This window comes from Suricata suricatta, chromosome 6 (assembly GCF_006229205.1).
Source record: "Suricata suricatta isolate VVHF042 chromosome 6, meerkat_22Aug2017_6uvM2_HiC, whole genome shotgun sequence".
Taxonomy (NCBI): Eukaryota; Metazoa; Chordata; class Mammalia; order Carnivora; family Herpestidae; genus Suricata; species Suricata suricatta.
In genome coordinates, this window is record NC_043705.1 from 91,399,989 (window position 1) to 91,419,129 (window position 19,141).

The 19,141-nt window shown below is 49.9% G+C and overlaps 1 protein-coding gene across 1 annotated transcript in view; it reads left to right on the forward strand.

Moving 5' to 3' along the window:
- The window catches only part of SLIT3 (slit guidance ligand 3), a 593,860-nt gene that overhangs the window by 499,971 nt on the left and 74,748 nt on the right, over positions 1 to 19,141 (forward strand). The window contains exons 13-16 of the mRNA XM_029941248.1: positions 3,264 to 3,407; positions 4,585 to 4,748; positions 14,568 to 14,718; positions 15,666 to 15,740. Coding sequence (XP_029797108.1) covers positions 3,264 to 3,407; positions 4,585 to 4,748; positions 14,568 to 14,718; positions 15,666 to 15,740 — 534 coding nt within the window. The remainder of the gene's footprint in view (positions 1 to 3,263; positions 3,408 to 4,584; positions 4,749 to 14,567; positions 14,719 to 15,665; positions 15,741 to 19,141) is intronic.

The following is a 19,141-nucleotide window of genomic DNA, read 5'->3' on the forward strand; positions in this document are numbered from 1 at the left end:
CCTCCAACTCTTGTCCATGTACCAGGTAGCTCAGAGATCCTTTCATGGAAGACAGATGGAGTTGAATAGCTGCCAGCCTTCCTCCCAAAGGAGAGGGGACAGAAGGATGGGCTGTTAGATCTTGCAGGTGCTAGGGATCAGCGAGGCTGTCCTTGGCATCTAAATCTGGATAAGCAGCTTAATTTTATCTCTCCCTGCACCTAGTGTCTTGCCTTAGGGAGCCAAACAACCTGGGAGGGAGCGGGTGACTGGAGACAGTGCCCTTTTGTGTTTCCGCTTGCTCCCTGCTTCATGCGCTCTGCACCTCATGCTGTCTTTGCCTAGTAATTCCACCAGCCTGGGGTGTTTTGACGCCTTCCATCTTTGTGATAACACCCCATGCTAAGACATCTAGAAGCAGTAGGGAACAAGGAAAAGCATTTGGATCAGAAAAAGAAGCCTTAGTACTTCTGATGAGTGAGGAGGGTTGCCCCAGGAGTATGCAGATCGGATACCCTTTCAAGGCAGGTCAGAGTCACCACTGCTCTCTCCCTGGGGGCCTCCTCTTTGTCTAATGTCTGGCATCCCCCAGAACTGCAGCTGGGCTCATTCATCTACACTAGGGTCTCAGGTATGAGTGCCCGCTCAGGCAAGACAGGTGAAGAGACTGGTGATAAGGCATCACTAGGGAAGCCTAGGGACTGTGGCAAACAGGGAGCATAGGTGGTGTCAATAGAGGACAGCCCCCCCATAGCTGCCTTCAATGGACTCTGTTGCTAGAGGCTCTGAAATTTTTTTGCAAGAGGAAATAGACATCTGGTGTGTGTGTGTGTGTGTGTGTGTGTGTGTGTGTGTGTGTGTGTGTGGTGAGAGAGAGAGAGAGAGAGAGAGAAGGAGAGAGAAGGAGAGAGAGAGATTTCCTGATTTTAAAACATTGGGAGGGTGAATGAACAGATTTGCATGTGGGATGTCACAATACATTGCAGGGAGGATTCTGTCTTCAGGGCATCAGATTGGCACCTCTGACTTGGTCTCTTTACTGAATTGTTCAATATTTCCTAGCAAGGAGGTGCCCTCAGAAGGCCCTGAATATCAAGGTTTGGAACAAACCATTTACCACGTACTTTATTTTCTTTTGTTAACAAGCACAGCAAACACAGGTGTGTAAAGGGCCCACTCCTTCCCCATGGGTGCTTAGCTCTGCTGGGTCCCTCCAGCTTTTCTCTGTGTTTCTTTGCTCCATGGTGTCCTCCTTGGAATGTCCCCCCAAAAAACCGACCTTGACTAAAATGTAATCTACAAAGCACAGGACATACTTGGGGGAATGTCACCAGGGGATAGACAGATGGGTAAAGAAAGAAAGAAGTGCATCCTCCAGAGACATCAGTTCTCATAACTGCCTCCAGCGTGTTCCCTGGAAACACATGTAACCTTGACCAAGCCACCACATCCTCAGCCTCAGTTCTCTCACCTGTACCTGGGAGGCTGGCTGTGCCCATCTGCCAAGGTTAGAACAACAGGATGTCAGGAAGGCACTTTGGAAAACAAGAAGAGTGTTCAAGTGTTCCTCCACTGCAAGGCAGGAGGACCTCTGCCTGAATTCTTGGGACCCTACCCATTATCAGCCAGATTAAACAGACAGTTCGTCCACTCGTCACTGCCACAGCTGCCTGCCTGCGCCGGGCTGCAGGGGCCTCACTGAGAGGCCGGGCCTGCAGCAAGGGAGAGGTGCTACAGAAGGCTGAGCTCCCAGGGGCACCCCTCCCCTGGCACCAGTTTCAGTCCCCCCTGGGCCCTGGCATCAAAGCCTCCGGAGGCAGGCCAGCCCATTATGAGTCTCCTGGGCCACTCCCCACAAGCGAAGCTCTGAGCCAGCCTTGTAAGGAGAAATGTTAAAATTTTAACATTTTTACTGGTTAGTTTAATTCTCCTCTCCCCCACTCTTATTGACGAGGGAATGAGAAACGATTTTACACTAGTTAAGAGGGCACAACCTGTTGGCCTAGGATCATAAAGGAAATTCTTAGGAATCAGATTTGCTTGAGTTACCAGCCCCATGCTGGAGAACTCTCCTATAGCCCTCCTGGCACCACCTGTGCTGGACCAGAGTTTCACCCAAAAGGCAACTTCCTCTGATGCTTGTGTGTGTGTGTGTGTGTGTGTGTGTGTGTGTGTGTGTGTGTGTAGGGAGGAATCTGCAGATCTAAAACCAGGGCAGACAAGCGTTTCATTAGAGGAGTGTGGTCCCCTGGAGTTGCATATGGGGTTGGGTATATTTCTTAATAAATGCTTGTGCTGAGCACCAAGAATAAAGGGAATGAAAGTGATGTCATCTGTGACAGGGCATATAGTCGTCATAGGTGGGAGGCCAGGGATAAACAGGGACAAACACCCTGTGATCACAAATGGAGAGAAGTGCTACGAAGAGAATAAACTGGAGCTAGGAGACACAGTCACGGGGCTCCTGGGGTCTAGCTGGAGGTGCAGGGATCGGGACAGGCCTCTCTGAGGAGGTGACATTTGACCTGAGATGCGGAGGAGGAGAAGGCAGAAGAACATGTTCAAAGGACCTGCGCCAGAATGCTTATGGGATGTCTAAGGAACAAAGCATAGTGAGCAGGGATGCATGGACGAGGGGAAGAGGGGCAGAGCTCGGGTCATATGGGGCTCCATCCGTGTGCGTGCGTGAGAGCCGCGCGTGTGTGTCAGAGAGAACGAATGTGTTTGTGCATGCTCGCGTGTTTACCCGCAGATGTATCTTTCCCTGGGAGGATTGGATGACCTATACCTTCCATCACCTTTCCAATGGGATCAGTGATTTCAAAGAACTCTAAGGAGTCTTCTGAATCAAAATTGCCCTTAGTCAATCAACTAAAGCATTGAAACAACTGTGCCAAAATTTTTTTCCCCACTCCTGGAAGCTCTGTGTTCTCAAGCAGAAAGTTAAGCATGTGTGCTGCCATTTCCAGGCTTCCTCTGAGGGCCTGGCTAACGGGAGGCTGCGGGGGATTTCAGTCAGTGGCACAGCGTCCATGGTCACTGTGCCCAGACGTGTTTGGAGGCCCAGTGGCTATGGGAATGCAAGACAGAAACACACACACACACACACACACACACACACACACACTCACTCACTCACTCACTCACTCACTCACTCAGCTCCAAGAGCCCACGGCTGTAAGGAGGGCACTGGGAGCTCTGAAGCCTGTCCCCTGCAGGTGCAGCCTTTGCACCGCGGGTGATTCCCAGGATCAGTGAGTCACTGGCCTCTCTTCTGCTCACAGCCTCCTCAATGCCAACAAGATCAACTGCCTGCGGGTGAACACGTTTCAGGACCTGCAGAACCTCAATCTGCTCTCCCTGTACGACAACAAGCTGCAGACCATCAGCAAGGGACTCTTTGCTCCCCTGCAGGCCATCCAGACCCTGTGAGTATGCCCCCTCAGGTGCCGGCACACACACACACAGGCAGCAAGGGACCCCAGACACCCAGACACAGGCAGCACCCACAGTGGAGGCCAGGTGAGCAGGTCCTGGAAGCTGTCTGGAGGCTGCCGTGAGTATGGCGTCAGCTCACCTGTACTGAGCGCTCACCCCATGCCCAACACCTCACTGAGCACTGCCCCTTTCCTCAAATCTTCAGACCTCACAGCAACCCTGTAAGGTAGGCGTTGTGATGATTCCTCATTTCTAGGTGAGGAAACCAAGGCACAGAGAGGGGAAGTAACTTACTCAAGTTTGCACAGCTAGTAAGCAGGATTCGAACAGGCAGAGCTGCTGCTCACCTGCTCACTTAACCACTGTATTCTGAGCAGGCTCCGTCTCTGCTATGAGCCCAATCCTCCCCACCAGCACCCCGCACCACTCTGCAAAACCAAGCCTATGGTACAGGCACTCAGAATTTTTCACCTTCCCTTCTGGGAGTGCTTCCTCACTCCCGAACACTGCCAATGTTTATAAGTAACTCCATTGGATAAATGACACCTGACGACAGATCTCAGCCCAGCCCAGGCCTGACAATGAACCTGGGCTTCTGGATGCCTGCTAAGTCACCAGGCACTTACTACCCCTGTGGCCAGAGACAGGTGCTGATAAAGAGCTAAGAACAGTTGCTGTATGTTGAACAGCGGCCCTGCGCTGGGCACTGTGCTGGCACCGTGAAGAGTTTTCTTATGAGCCAGGGGAAGCCAGACCCACGGTGCTGCCCTGGTGATGATGAGGATTACAGCAATACCCACTGCTATATGGGGAACACCCACCATGTGCCAGTCACCACACCAGCTGTTTTATGTGCCTGGCACTACTGAGCTTAGAGAAATAAAATCCAGGCCACTGTAAGCGCAAACCCTGAGCCTGTGACTTCACCCAACAGAATGGGCATGGGTCAGAGTCGAGATGAGTGGTGGGTCCTGCCCCAGGTCAAGAGAGCCAGGAGATGACACCAACTGAGGCCAGCTGCACCTGTGACCCTCCCTGGCAGATCGCAGGCCTCAGCACCCCCCGCCTCCCACGTTCTGCCTGATGAGGGGGGGCCCAGCACCAGGCACGGCGGTGGCGGAGAGTGGCACTCGGGTCACTCCTGATCAATTCTCATCCCTCTCACAGCCACTTAGCCCAAAACCCGTTTGTGTGCGACTGTCACTTGAAGTGGCTGGCCGACTACCTGCAGGACAACCCCATCGAGACGAGCGGGGCCCGCTGCAGCAGCCCGCGCCGGCTGGCCAACAAACGCATCAGCCAGATCAAGAGCAAGAAGTTCCGCTGCTCAGGTAATCAGGTTACGGGGCTGGGCCCCACCTTCCACTCAGAGTACCACAGCCCCAGAGAGGCCAGTAATCCAATCTGGAGGACAGCAAGCGCTGTAATGGCTCCTAGGGAGCATCTCTGCAAATTAAATTGGGGAAATTCAGTTAGTCCTGCAGAAAACCAATTACCTTATGGATTTAAAATAAAACACACACACACAATAAAAGCACGGGGCAGGGGGGTGGTGCACAATTTCAGGAGAGACAGAACCCAGGTGGCAGCCTATCTCCAGGGTCAGGTGGAATCTAGGGGGGGGGCAGCCTTTACACATGTGTCTTTTAGAGGCTACGATTTATCTTCTTTTAGTCTCCAAAGCATGCTCCCCAAGTGGCAGATAGGGAAATAAATGTGTCCCAGGCCAGCCTGCGGGCAGCATGTAATGTTGGGGTACTCCCATCCCCTTAAGACCACCTTCGGTACAGCTCTTAGACCACAGTGTGCTACAGATTTCACAGACATTTTAGCCAGCTGTCTCCTCCATTCTAGATTGATGCAGTCTGTTTATGGAGAAAACAGCAAAGAGTTGGACTCTCTAGGAAAGCAAAGCCTCACTTTCCAGTTGCCAAGCTGTCACTGGAAACCTTCCTCCCTGCTGTACCCAGGAACGACCCTGGGGGTGAATGGCAGGGGAGTTCATCTTGAAAAGAAAAGTAGCTGTCCTTGACCCAATAGCTAGTAAACAGGCAGTTAAAAATGGCGAGCATTTGTGTCATTTGCTACTAGAAAAAAATCACCATGCTGCCTTGTGCTCTCAGTGGTGAGAGATTGATAGTATACTGTTCTGAGATGGGTTGGCACCAGCCCTCACAATCTGTGTGTCAGCAAGAGCCCTTCTTCTCCCCTGCCCAACAGCATCTTCTGTGAGCGAGTTCTCCCAGGGAGAATGACAGCTTGGTCACTGGTCACCGGGAGAAGACCATCAGACAGACTTCTGCTTCTTTCGCATTGTTCTTGGCCTCTAAGTCAGATCCTTCAGTCCACGTCTCCAGAGTGATAAACTTTAGCTATTTTATCTCTTTCAATAGAACCTAATACCTCAAGAGGGCTTTGAGGTACCACAGGGACTTTGTGGCAGAATGAGGTGTTTGTCCCAATTTGTCTTCCCCAGAATAACAATGTCAGCTTCTTGCTTGTGATGAACTCTGTGCTGAGTGCATCTGGTTTGACTTGGTTCTTCCACTAGTCCTGTGAGATCAGCTAAAGGAGTCTTCATTCTGCAGCTTGGAGAGCCAGGGGCTCCGAGGTAAAAGGGCACCCCCTGGTCACAGCCAACAGTGGAGGCAGCACCCAGGTCTGGCTCACTCCTCAACACCATGCAGCATGCAGGAGAGAAGGAGCAGTGGGAAAAGTCCAACTGCTTGGATGACTCTCTTCCCTAGTCTTATGGTCCTGCCCCCCCACTCCCCAAAACTCCTTAAATTCCTTCTTGGGCTGGCAGTATCTCTGGGAGGAAAACCCTCTCCCAGCCCTGGGTTGTCATCTGAGGCACAACCATCCTTCCCCAGGGTCTTTCTCATAATGTACGCCTCTTCTTCCCTCTGTCTCCTCTGTTCTTATCCAAGTCTGGGGGGCTGACTTAATTAGCTATGACAAGCAGCTGTGCCCCAGAAGAGGGTCAATAAGAGGCAGAGGAGGGCAGAGTGCCATCTCCCAGCCCCTACCCCAACCCCTCAGTCTCACAGGGGTCCTGTCATGATCTCAAGGATTCATGTTGATGCCAAGACCATGGGGGTGGGCAGAGCAGGAGGGGGACCAGCCCACTTCTGAGGATGGCATCTCCCAGGGACAAAATCTTGGCAGGTGCCTAGGAATGACTGTGGGCTGGGACTAGGGGCGGCAGGATGGGGGTACATATTGAACGAAGTAGGAGAAAGAAAATAGCAAGCTGACCTAGGGAACAGTAACACATAGTTGTCTTGCTGTGCCACTACCTGCCTACCTTTGCATGGGAGGGATCCTGGCTGCTTTTCCTATGGAGGGTAGGAGTGCTTGGAAACGTTAAAAAAAAAAAAAAAAAGCACAGGGTTCTTGGATTGACACTGACTAAAAGATAGTTTTTTTTTTAAATCAATACTGAGCAGATTATTCCTGTAAAAGTGGAGAACGTCAGAGCTGATGCCTGACAGATAGCATTCTATGTGCTATTATTTCATGTAGCTGCAGAGAAGAGAGGTGGAGAGACCTACTGTTGGGCATCAAAGGCCTTGGCCTTGATAGACCGTGGGGCCCAGACCCGCCTTGGCTTTAGGGGATACAGAAGTCATAGGTCTAAAGCTCTGTGTTTCCATGAAGCCGCAGAAGAAGGAGGGGCAGGTGATGCATACTGGAGTTGACAGATAATAACTCTGGGTTTTACTTTCCCCTAAAAGCACCCCCATTGCAAAGACAGCTGATGTAATTAGAAGCCAATTTGAGGGCTGCTCCTGCAATGCATAAAGCCCCTCCTTACGCAGGGCGTCTGGTTCCCAGCTGCCCTGTGTCTGCCTCTATCAGCTGCATCCGCCGCCCTGGGCAGCAATATCAGGTTAAAGGTGAATGCTGCCAGCTGGGGTAATCTGACCGTCAGATTAAGTCCCCCTAGAAAGGCACCGTCTGGCTGCCTGGGACCCCAAGCCCATCCTCAGGGGAGCACTTGGCATTTGGAAGATGCTGCCTGTCTTCCATCACACCTTCCTCCTTTGTGTAGCGATCTGTCGGCAAGAAGAAATTCACGGTGAAAAGTACAGAGGGTGATGACACAATATGAGAAAAGATGGCCAACGGCCAGATACTGCTCAGGGCTCCACCGAGTTTTAGAGACCTCAGAATTCACCCAGTCCCTGCTAGAAATGAAGAAATTGAGGCCTGCACAGTGGGGAAATATCATCTGAGGTTATAGAGTAGGATTTCAAGACGAGATCTGAAACCCAGGATATCCAATGTTCTGCAAAAATTTTCTTTCTTGTCCCTCCTTTTGTTGTTGTTGAGAGAAATCAAAGAGAAGGTTTCAAGGTTTAGGAGCAGGGGCATGAAAGGGATGGATTTTTCCTGCTCTGGTACCAAGTCCCTGATCAAACTTGTATGTGAAATCCCAAAACCAGGATGTTTCGGAGCCCTGCATGTCCAGGCAGGGTTGAGACTAGAGCACAGTGGCCACTCTAGCTTGTTAGATGGGAGGTCTTTAAAAGAGGTCAAACTTGGGGCTGTGGAGTGACCTTGACTCACTGGTCAACCATTGCAGACAACCTATGCACTGTTGAGATGCTTCGACTATCTTGCCCCCAAAAAAACATTGTAGGGGAACAGTGACTCCATTTTCCTGTCAGAGGGCAAGAGGAGGGAGGATCCCAAAATCCTCTTCAAGATGTGCACAAGCCACTGGGAGGAAGTTCATAAAAACTGTCCCTGATCTACTGCAGATAGTGACACAGAGACTGGACACCCTCACCTGGGCCCATGGCACCCAGAAAGAGTTGGTTGTTGGTCCCTCCACCCACTGCCATGATTCACAACCACAGAAGAAATCTGCAATCAGGAAGGACCCTAGAATCTGGTGTCTTCCCCCTTTCCTTTCTTCTCTTAGTCTGAAAGAGGTTACTCGTTATGATAGGAACTGGTCACTGTTCTCAGACAGTTGTGACTATAGGTTTTCCAGTCCCAAACCCAGGGCCCCATTAGCTTTCCCATCTTTCTCCTTGGCTAGGGACATGTGTTTTCTTCTGATACCATACTCCCCTTTTTCCATTGCACTTCAAGTCATCTGGGATGAATATCTGTCAGCCAGAGGGTTTCTGGAGGTCCTTGAAGGAATCAGAGGAGACTCCTGAGGTATAGAATAGGAAAGGGGCTTTTCCTAAAGAAGAGAATTGCAGCTTTGTGAGGCCACTGGGGGTTGTGGCTTGTCTCTTCGTTCAAGGGGCTGGGGGAACAGACTGTTATGATCTACTCTGCTGTGGGGATGGGCCCCAGGTTGCAGAGCATGCAGTAACTGCTTCTGCTAAGTTTGATGTCTTGGCAGATCAACTGTACAATCGAGTTGGGAGATAGAGGTTCGGTTCAGGCCTGTGATGTGACCGGAGATACCTGCGGTCATAATCCACAATGTCCTGATTCTCCTGAGTAGGGGTGTCCAGTAATCTCCCACCTGATCTTCTCCCTTTCCCCTGTGTCTGCCCAGGGGCGGGGTCCAAGGGCGGTGGGGCTCCCATCTTCGGAAGTGTTCCTGTGGAACCCTGCTCCTGGTACTAATCACGCTCCGTGGGGGCCTGCTCCGGCTTCCGCTTCTCCACGCTGCTTCCTCTGAGCGCTCCTGTCCTCTCTCTGACGCTGCTTCCTGACCTTGACTCTGACCAGTCGCCGTGGGGCTTTCCTTTGTGCTTGATCTAACCATGTGGTGGAACGATGGAAACGGAACATGGTTCTGTCAAGCACCGCGGAAAGCACCGCGCTCTCCTGCAGCATGGCCCGCCACCACCGCCACCACCGCTGGACACCTCTTCTCTGCTCTGGAGCACCGCAGCCCGCCACCTGCCAGACCCACCTCTCCTGGTCTAGCCTCACGGAGGGCGGGGGGCGGGAGTCTCAAAGGATCTGCAGAGTACCTCCACTTCCAGGCAGCAGATATGGGCTGAAATGGGTATGGAGAAGCACACTGGGAACAAGCTGAGATCTAGATCCAATCTCCTACCCCAGATGGAGTCGTCACCCACCCCCAGTCTACTCTGGATTCTGGGGTAAAGGAGCTAGGCTGAAGCTCAGAAACCACCTCTTTTCTTCTATTCAAAGAGATAGGCATATGTCCCATCATTTCCTGGAGAAGGCCCAGTGCAAGGTCATTTCCCAAGTGATAGCTAACCCAACGGTCATACTGCTTGTGGCCCACCCTGTCCTCCATCTTTACCAGAAACACTGGGGATAAATGTAAGCATAAGAATGGGTGAAAGCAGCATGAGTCTGAGGCTTTGGTTAACTTGCAATTCCTCCTAAACCCAACCCCACTCCTCATGAGTACATTGGCCCCAGTCCCCATGCAGCCTAAAGTCCAGGCTGTTTTCTTGACCTTCCAAGAGCAGTGAACATGTGGCCCAAGAGCTGGGCTCCTCACATGGGGCAAGTTCAGTGCCACATGAGGGCTGTGCAGGAATCTGCTGTCTCTGAGAATCAAGAGAAGGATCTTGGCAACCCCATTCTGTTTGTTTTTTACTAAATCCTAGGCTCAGTATAACTGGAAGATTATGGTTTTGGTTAATATCATGAAGTCTGTCCCATCCCAGATGAGAAAAAGTCATGTTGGGAACCAAATCCTGGTGTAAGCCTGGAAGCCACCTCTGGCCTCTCGTGGTGATGTGTGACTTGACTGTCCCTTCTCCCTCAGAGCCAGGGCCCAGCAATTGCTGAGTAACAGAGTCCTGTTGGCCTTTCTGGATGCTTTTACCATTTACTGAGTGCTTACTATAGGTCAGGTGCTGAACTATTTCCATCATTACCTTGTTTCAATTTTCACAACAACCTTGTAAGTCCCATTTCACAGATGAGGATATGGATTCAGAGAGGGTGACTAACTTGCCCTGGCTCGGATGGCTGCTCTTGCCAGGTCTAATGCTCGCCCTTCCCAGCCACAGTCTCATCGTGTTCAATTATAACGTGAGAAAGAACAATAGGATTGACTTGAATCGATAGGGAGTTGAAAAATATTTTAACACTCCCCCTCAAGCTTGCTTCTATTAATGAAAAAAAACTCGAGTGAGCAATGCTGTTTGAATGGCTCCTCCCTCCAGCATGGATATACCAAGATCCATTTGGTACAGAACAAATCCCTGAGCCTGGAGCAATCCCTTATCCTGAACAGAGGGGGCATTCTCGGGTCCTTGGCACTGCCCCCACCATGCCAGGGACCGGGCTTCTGGAATGGATCCACACTGGTACCTTTGTGGGCACCTTCCTGGTTCTGCAACAGCAGGCTTCTGACCAGGCAGTGCCCAGCTGCAGGCCACAGGCATTTCTCTCTGGTTTCAGGCAGTTGGCTGCATTCATAATAGACTCTGATGGGGACAGCTTACAAGGACAGCTGTCTGCCCAACTGATCACCGAACTCCTGGTAAATCAGTTGACGTTTTCCAGCCACTGGTATCTAGTCCCCCAGCCTTTGCCCATGAGTGGATAACTGTGTGCCTGGCAATGTTCTCTTGATTCCGTTCCTTACTTAAGACCCTTTGCTTGTCCACATGGCTCTCTCTTCAAGCTGATGATCTCCCCCCAATCCCTCTTTCTGCTCCTTTCCTCCTTTCATCCCACCCACGTTAGTTAGGGATACCGGAGGTAGAAGAGAAGAGCTCTGGACACGCAGGCATTGGCAGGGCTGTGGTCATCAGATAACAGTGAAACTGTGACTTTCACTCAACAAACTGGTTGACGAAAGAATGACACAAATCCAGACCGCTAAGGACAGCAGCCATCCTGGGCCCAGCACTAGCCTCAGCGGCCAAGCCCATCCACAGAGTGGGAGCTGCTGCTTCCTACCTGCCCCAGTCCCACGACCATCCAGATGTTAATACATGCTCTCCTGGGAAGTGGCCACAGGGCAGGGATTCGTAATAAAATCTCGTTGTGTGGATTTCCACCCCCTGGTCTATTAAAGCTCTCTGTGATCATGTACCAAGTGTCGTTGTTCTGAGCTGCCCACGTAAAGGGAGGAGGGCTACAGGGGCAGGAGCAGGCGAAGTGCCAGATGACATCAGCTCTCCCATGACCCATTTCAGCCGGGGTTTTGTTTTATGGTCCTTCTTCAAGTCCTCCGAGATCTCTGCTGTCTGAACTCGCCCCAAAGAGAAGAAGCCGTGGCCTCTTCAGTTACTCCCCTCCTCCTAAGTATTTCTGGCAGTGACAAATATGCATTGAGATTGAAATTGACTTTTAAAGCTCTGGAAAAGTTAAAAATACTTTTGGGTAGTTATGAGCATTAGGCATAACAAATGGCTCTGAGAAACCCAGGGTAGTTTCGGTAATGAAATATGAAGTGATGGGGGTGGCATTTCAGGCTGGCTCTGACTGGGGAAGGAACTCTTTGGGTCATGTGCAAATGCCATTATTAACATTTCTGGCTGCCACTCATATAAAATATCACACTCCGACCCCCTCGTTATTACAAACCAGGGCAATAACAAAAACAGCAGGGGGGAATGCTGGAAAGAACATATTAGTCCATCGAATCTAATTGCAAAATCATTCCATTAAAATGGGTCAGCAGTTCCATTGCAGAGGTCCACCAGTTATAATCTAACTATACTACAGAGAGCGATTCCTGCTAACTACAGACGCTCTCACCTTGATTAAAACGAAAGCGCATTTAATCGGCAGCAGTCCCCAGCCGCAGCCCAGCCAGTGGGCATCTTCAAGCTCATCGTGTTGAAGAGCACAGCATGCTCCCTTCCGTCCTTCAGAGGCATCTGATCAGTGCCCAGGGTTCCTCCCCTTTGCAGGGATTCCATTGTAGAGCCTTCTGAAAGAAAAAATACATGCCTTCGTACAAAATGCCCCTTTACAACATCACCGTGTAGAACCACTGGCAGGGAACAAGAGAAGATTGTCATTTAGCAGGGTTTGCAAAATGAAATTCACCCAGGACTCAGCATGCTGATGTGTCTGGAGAAAGATGGCCCAGGTCAAAGTTATTCAGTGGGACGGACGCTGGCAAGCCAAGGGCAAGAGATTTGCATAATGCATTGGATTAGGAAGCAGCCCAAATAACTGCAGGATACGTGCACAGATTTTGCTCACACAAGCCTGGGAGTGAAAGGGTGGGATGAAGGAGGGGGGACAAGGAGGGAGCAGAGAGGGAAAGAGAGGCAGGTCCAGGCCTCTGATCCCCTGTCTTAAGTAGAAGACACTTCAGAATCAGAGACTTCATTCCCAATCAAGAATTAGCATAAATTGATAAGCTGAGGGGGAAGAAACCAAGAGCATGGAAGATGTCTGCTTCTTGCCTCCCATAACCCACTGCAGGAAAATGCCATTCAATCTACCTCTGCCAAGTTGGACTCTATGATCACTCCTAGAAGGACTGAGATAAAAGTTTTGTGAAAATGCACGTCTGCAGGAAAGCATAGTGTTAGTCACACAGGCCTTGGCATCGGCCTGACTCGGGTCGTCCCTCTGTCATATATCTGTTGACCTGAGGGCTTCAGTTTTCTCATCTATAAAATGGAGTCACAATAATCTCAAGAGTGTTTCAAGGATTGAATGGGCTCACTATGTGAAGTTTGATGAATAGTGCCTGGCTCATGGTCCGTGCTCCATAAATGTGAGCTGTTATCACTAACTACATTGATGTGTTACTGGCCTTTGATATGCCAACTATTCCACTAAGTTCTCCAAAACATAAGTAGTAGAATCCTATGTATTTGTACAATTCCTCATCCTTCCCAAGAGACTCTTCACTAGCTCGCTCTTCCTTGCATTTTCAGGACCTCCCTGTGAGATAGAGGCAACCACTAGATTCCCATTTTACATGTGGACAGACGGAGGCTAGTGTCAGAGCCTGGACAAACCCACTCCTGCTAAAACGTGTGCAGTGCTAGTGCTCCACAGTGCCTCTAATGCAGATAAAATCACCAAGGTCTGTCTCAACCAGTTAAGCAATCCAGTGATGTCTGTGTTCTCTGAAACACTTTCAGAAATACTCACATACAGGACGATGGATGCCCTAACAGCACATCCTAGTGACACCTTGGACAAACGTGGATCGGGTCTGTGTTTTGTGCCTAGCACGGTGTCTGCTATCATCTAGCTGGTGTTGATAGGAGAGCCCGGGTTTCCCCGGTCACCTCCGCTGTGACTGCTGGTCTCGCAAGGTTTGCCCAGGCATCACGGGATCATTTCCAATCTGGAAAGCAGCACCCCTGGGCTTCTCCTGAGACACCACTTGTTGATACTGTTGCCATTACTATATGACGTCAGGAGAAAGTCAATGTCAAAAAATAAATCTTAGTTCCAGCTAAAAACTGGCCTTTTGCTGTGGTTAAACGAAGCTTATTCTCACAGATAGGGCAAATCAGGGCAAATCATTTGAACCCTGCAAGAGTTGTGCTTGTCTTGACAGTTTTTAAATGTTAATTTATTTTACTACTGTTTTTAAAGAGGATCATCAGGAAACTCTAAGCCAAATTCCCAAGCCCTAGGGCAGTCGGCTCCAAATCCCCAGGTCCCCAACCCTCATTATTGTCTTCACTGCTGAGGCCTGGTGTCAACGATCATTGACCACCATATGCTGAGACGACTTTATTGTTTCTTTACCTGCCTGAAGAGAGAAATGAGTTTGAAAGCCTTTTCTCTTACCTCATCCCTGCCCTGACAGCCCCCATCAAAACCCCGTAAGAATTTCTTCATTTGGATTTTCATGAACATTTAGAGGGTCCACAGATGATGGGCATGATGGACTAAGTACTCTCCACCCCAAATTATAGGCCAAATTCTGTACACATGCACCTAGGAGTATTTCTCTGAGGAGAACTCCACTTCGCATCAGCTTCTCAAAAAGGGCAGTGACCTACAAAGGCTTAAGAGCCTACAGAGCTTGAGCCTGGTTTCCCAGAGGACTGAAATCATGACGACAAAGGCCAAATGGAAAGCAGGGCCCTGGGGTAGGGTGGGCACCAGCCAGGTGGCCATGCCTGAAGGCAGTGCTGTGTCTATCACTGGGCCCTCCCCACTCCCCGCCACGTGCCTCCCCATCCCCCTGCCCACAACTTCAGCTGGGCTGGGAGCCCCAGTGGTCCTGACCCCCCCCCCTCTTTGGCCCCGCCTAGGCTCAGAGGATTACCGCAGCAGGTTCAGCAGTGAGTGCTTCATGGACCTTGTGTGCCCCGAGAAGTGCCGCTGTGAGGGCACCATTGTGGACTGCTCCAATCAGAAGCTGGCCCGCATCCCAAGCCACCTCCCCGAATACGTCACTGATCTGTAAGTACCACCTGAGTTGGCACTCCTGCATGTCCTCACGCAACCAGTCACCCTGAGCCAGCTGGACCTGGGTCCTCAGGAGGCAGTCCTCTCTTGGTCTGTCACGTGGCTGTCCTCTACATCCTCGGCGCAGGACAGACACCCAGGCATCCCCTGCCCTGCTCCCCAGGCCTCAAAAATAAAGACAGTATTCATTCTACATGTATTTTCTGAACACCTGCCGTGAGCCAGGCACTGTGCGAGGCCCACCAACCTCTACAACAAAGAAAGCAGATGGTCCTTCCAGGACCTTACAAAGCTTACATTATAATAGAAAGATGGCTATTAAATAATTGTCAAAAGTGGGAAAACACTAGAATGATTAGATCTATCTGAGCCTCCAACTCTCCATGCTAATAAAAGAGTGCGTTGGTTTGTCCACAAGTGGAAAAGCTGAAAAGCCACGACATGGTCAGGGTGAAGGCACAGCATGTGCAGGGCCCACACACCTGGGTCTGCCTCCGGTCCTCTCTGAGTTTCTGCACATTAGGCATGTTGCTTCTCAGTTCTGAGTGTCCAGTTCTTAGCTATAAAATGGAAGTGGTGGTACCTACCTCCGAGGGGGGTTAAGAAGATCAAGTAAGAGAATGCAAGCACAGAAATCACATTGAGTCTTACATGGCACTGAGCAAACCCTGCACAAATAATGATTGTCTTCATTTTTAGTGTTGTTACTGTGAGTGTTCTCTTTGACTCTACACATCCCAGGGGCACACAGCAAGGCACAGCCTTTTGGTCCTGCTCTCTCTGACTTTTTCCCAGCTCCACTGACCTCAGCTGAATGTGAGGTCTTGGTGGCAATTTAGCTCAAGCCACAGGGGAGCTATGGGAGGGTCCCTTGGAGGGCAGCGAAGGACGCACCCCATCCCCAACTAACCCACGACCTCGTCTGCTTATTTCCCATGCAGGCGACTGAACGACAATGACATATCTGTCCTAGAGGCCACTGGTATCTTCAAGAAGTTGCCCAACCTGCGGAAAATGTAAGTCAGCCTCGGGAACTTAGCGGCAGCCTGGCCAGGGTCTGTGCTGCACACCAGAGGTTTTTTAATTGTCAGGTGTTCTTCAGACTGTGCATCGTCCTGCACCCCTAAGTCTCCAGGTCTCCTCTGTTCACCCAGATCCCACACACCCAGAATCTACCCTGAGGGATATTAAGAGGGACTCAGTAAGGTCCAGCAGTGGAACTCAGAGGTCTAGGGTGCACATCACTTCATACTTTTTACAAGGTGACAGTTGAAAGGTCTGTTTTTAGATGGCCTCTGGAGGCTTCTGCATCAGACGTTCAAGCAAAAATGCCAGACATGTTGTACACCGAGCTCAGTGTCCCTGGGTCTGAGCAGAGCCTGACATCAGGCAAAGGGGCTATGTGCTTACATTGGCTTCTCCAATGCCATGGCTGCCTGTCCTCATGACCCTCTCCCTGCCTAGGAGTTTGGGTCAAACAAGAATAATGTGGCTGAGCTAAGGGAGCGTTTGTCCTGGGCCAGGGGTCACATTCCCTGCCTCGTGCACATCATCTCATGGAGTCCTTGTACACCCGCCTAGTTATGCTTCACACTCCTCTTCATGTGACTGAGAAGGCTGGCAGGGCTCAAAGAGGGCTTATGAGTTCTCCGACACCACACAGCCAATAAATGTTGGAGCTGGCACTCCTACGTGGGTTCATCTGTCATCATACTAGTGTGCAGTTGGGCTCACTTCCCTCCATCTTCCCTTCCCACGTGCCCTAGTGGAGGAACCGGCACACACAGGGGCTCTTTACCATCTGACCCCCTTCTCCTTGGCCCCTCTCCCTACTCCCACCCCAGACTCCACACCTCCTGGCCCCAGAGTTGGGTTTGCCTGTGGAACAAAGGAAATGTAATCAAGCCTCATTACTTACAAATTGCGTATTTGCTAACTAGCTTACTCACTGAAACTTACTGTAATCTCAAACTCAATACTCACAGTGCTTTCATACTCATGTTTAGACATGGATGCAACAGCCAAGAGCTTTGAGTCCCCTGCACACATGTTCTTAGCGGAAATCTAATCAGGCCACGCGCGCTCTGATTTCTTGTTGCAGCTCTTAGACAGTAAACAGGAGTCCTTTTCACAGTATACTTAGTGCCGTATCTTTTTGCATGTTTATGCTTTTTATTGGTGTTTTTGCTGTTTAAATGGCCTGGGTGCATAGTGGTCAAAGGCTCTCTAGCCTTCCTAAGCACTAGAAGGCTGTGATGTGCCTTATGGAAAAATATGTGTGTTCCATAGCTTTGTTCAGATGTGAGTTATAGAGCTATAGGCTGTGAGCGCAATGTAAATAAATCAACAATATATATTAAATAAGGTGTCTTTAAGCAGAAACACACATCAAACAAGGTTATGTATCGATCAGCTGATGAAAATGGTGTGACCAGAGGCTCACAGGAACCTAACCCTGCATTTCCCCTAGGAGCAATGGTTCAGCATTCCCTAATTCATTTTTCCCGTGACTTTGTAGAATATAACCACCATGAATAATGAGAACTGACTGTAACCCTTAGTTTTTGTCTTGTTCTTCAATCTTCCACCCCTCAGTCCCCTGCAGGCTAGAAGCAGAAAGACCTTCCCCTGCCCTGTGCAGCACCTCCCCCTTTCCCTCCCTGCCCACGGCCACCACCTTGCCCATGGCCTCAGTGACTGCTCTGCAACTGGGAGCAGTAGAGAGCACTCTGAAGGGACAGATGAGAGAGGAACACACATGGGTCCTGGTGAGGATCGTGGCTGTCTGTGTGACCGAGCCTCAGAGGCCGAGCACTGACATCACCCATTCCCGGCAAGGAAGTGTCCTTTTTAATTCAAACTTGAGAAAGCTATGCTTTTTTAAACCTCAAATCAGAAACTTCCATGCCTATGGAGATAAGGCAGGTATCAAAATGATAAGGCTGGCCATGTACATATCTGCACAGTAAATAAGATCAAGCAGTATTTGCTTCCATAAAGAAATATTACCCCCTCTGCCATATTCAGTGGGATTCATGCACTTTGAGTCTATCTTTCACCTTCCCATGTGTAAGCAGAATGGGAAAATAGAGAACCATTTCTGTGCACCAAGAAAACAGCAGCACAACCAGTGATAAGTGGCAGCCAACTCCCAGCCTCCACATCCAAGCTACAAGAGAGTGGTAGGGACTGTGGCAAAGCACAGACCCAGTTCCCAGTTCTAACCCAAGGAGACACGGGTCACTTGGCTTGTCCCGGTATTTGCCTTGCTGGAATGAAGGTCAGGGCTGCCAGACAATCCCTTCGGCAGACAGAAATCCATGTGTGAGGGAAGAACAGACGTGTGTGCGTTTGTTCTGAATTCAGCTCTGTACCCTTCCTGCTGTGTAGCCCTAGGAATGTCCTGAGCCCTGCCAAGTCTTAGTCATATTATTTGCATAATAGAAATAAATCTGTCTTCCTTATAAGTTATGATGAGGATCAGAAATAAGCATGAGAGAAAAAAACAAAAAGAAGTATGGGAGCACCTGAGTGGCTCAGTCGGTTAAGGGGCCAACTCTTGATTTCGGCTCAGGTCATATCCCAGGGTTCACGTAACTGAGCCCCACACTCAGCATGGAGCTTGCTTCCTATTCTATCCCTCCCTCTCTGTCTCTGCTCTCTCTCAAAATAAATAAATAAACATTTTTAAAAAACTAAATAGGGGTGCCTGGGTGGCTCAGTTGGTTAAGCATCTGACTTATTTTTAGCTCAGGACATGAATCTCAGAGGTTTGTGGGTTTGGGCCCTGTTATCAGCACAGAACCTGTTTGGGATTCAGTTTCTCTCTCTCTCTTCCCTTCCCCTCCTCACACTGTCTTTGTCTTTCTCAAATAAATAAAATAACTTAAATAAAAACAGGAGTTGCAAATTCAGATACTCTCAGGACCCAGGAAGTAGCACAAATGTGGAAAGGATCTGGGTACAGGGCAATATTATAATAGCAACAATAATAGCTAGCCCTTAATGGTTACTAAACACTGTACTCTGCCCCAGACTGTACTGATATTAATCCCTTTAACTCCCACCAGGAAGACCAAAAAAGCTTTGACATTGTTTCCTTTTACTAATAAAGGAGCTGAAACATAGAAGACACCTTATCCAAGGTTAAAACTCAAGCAGTGGGGGCACCAGGGTGGCTCAGTCAGGTGTCCAACTCTTGATTTCAGCTCAGATCATGATCTCATGGTTCGTGAGACTGAGCCCTGTGTCTGGCTCTGGGTTGACAGCCCAGATCCTGCTTAGGATTCGCTCTCCCCTTCTCTCTGCCCCTCCCCCCACCTGTGCTAGTGCTCACTCTCAAATAAACATTAAAAAAAAATAATAAAAGCTGAAGCTGCAATGCCAGCAGTGGCAGCAGCGCATTAGCTGGGGAATG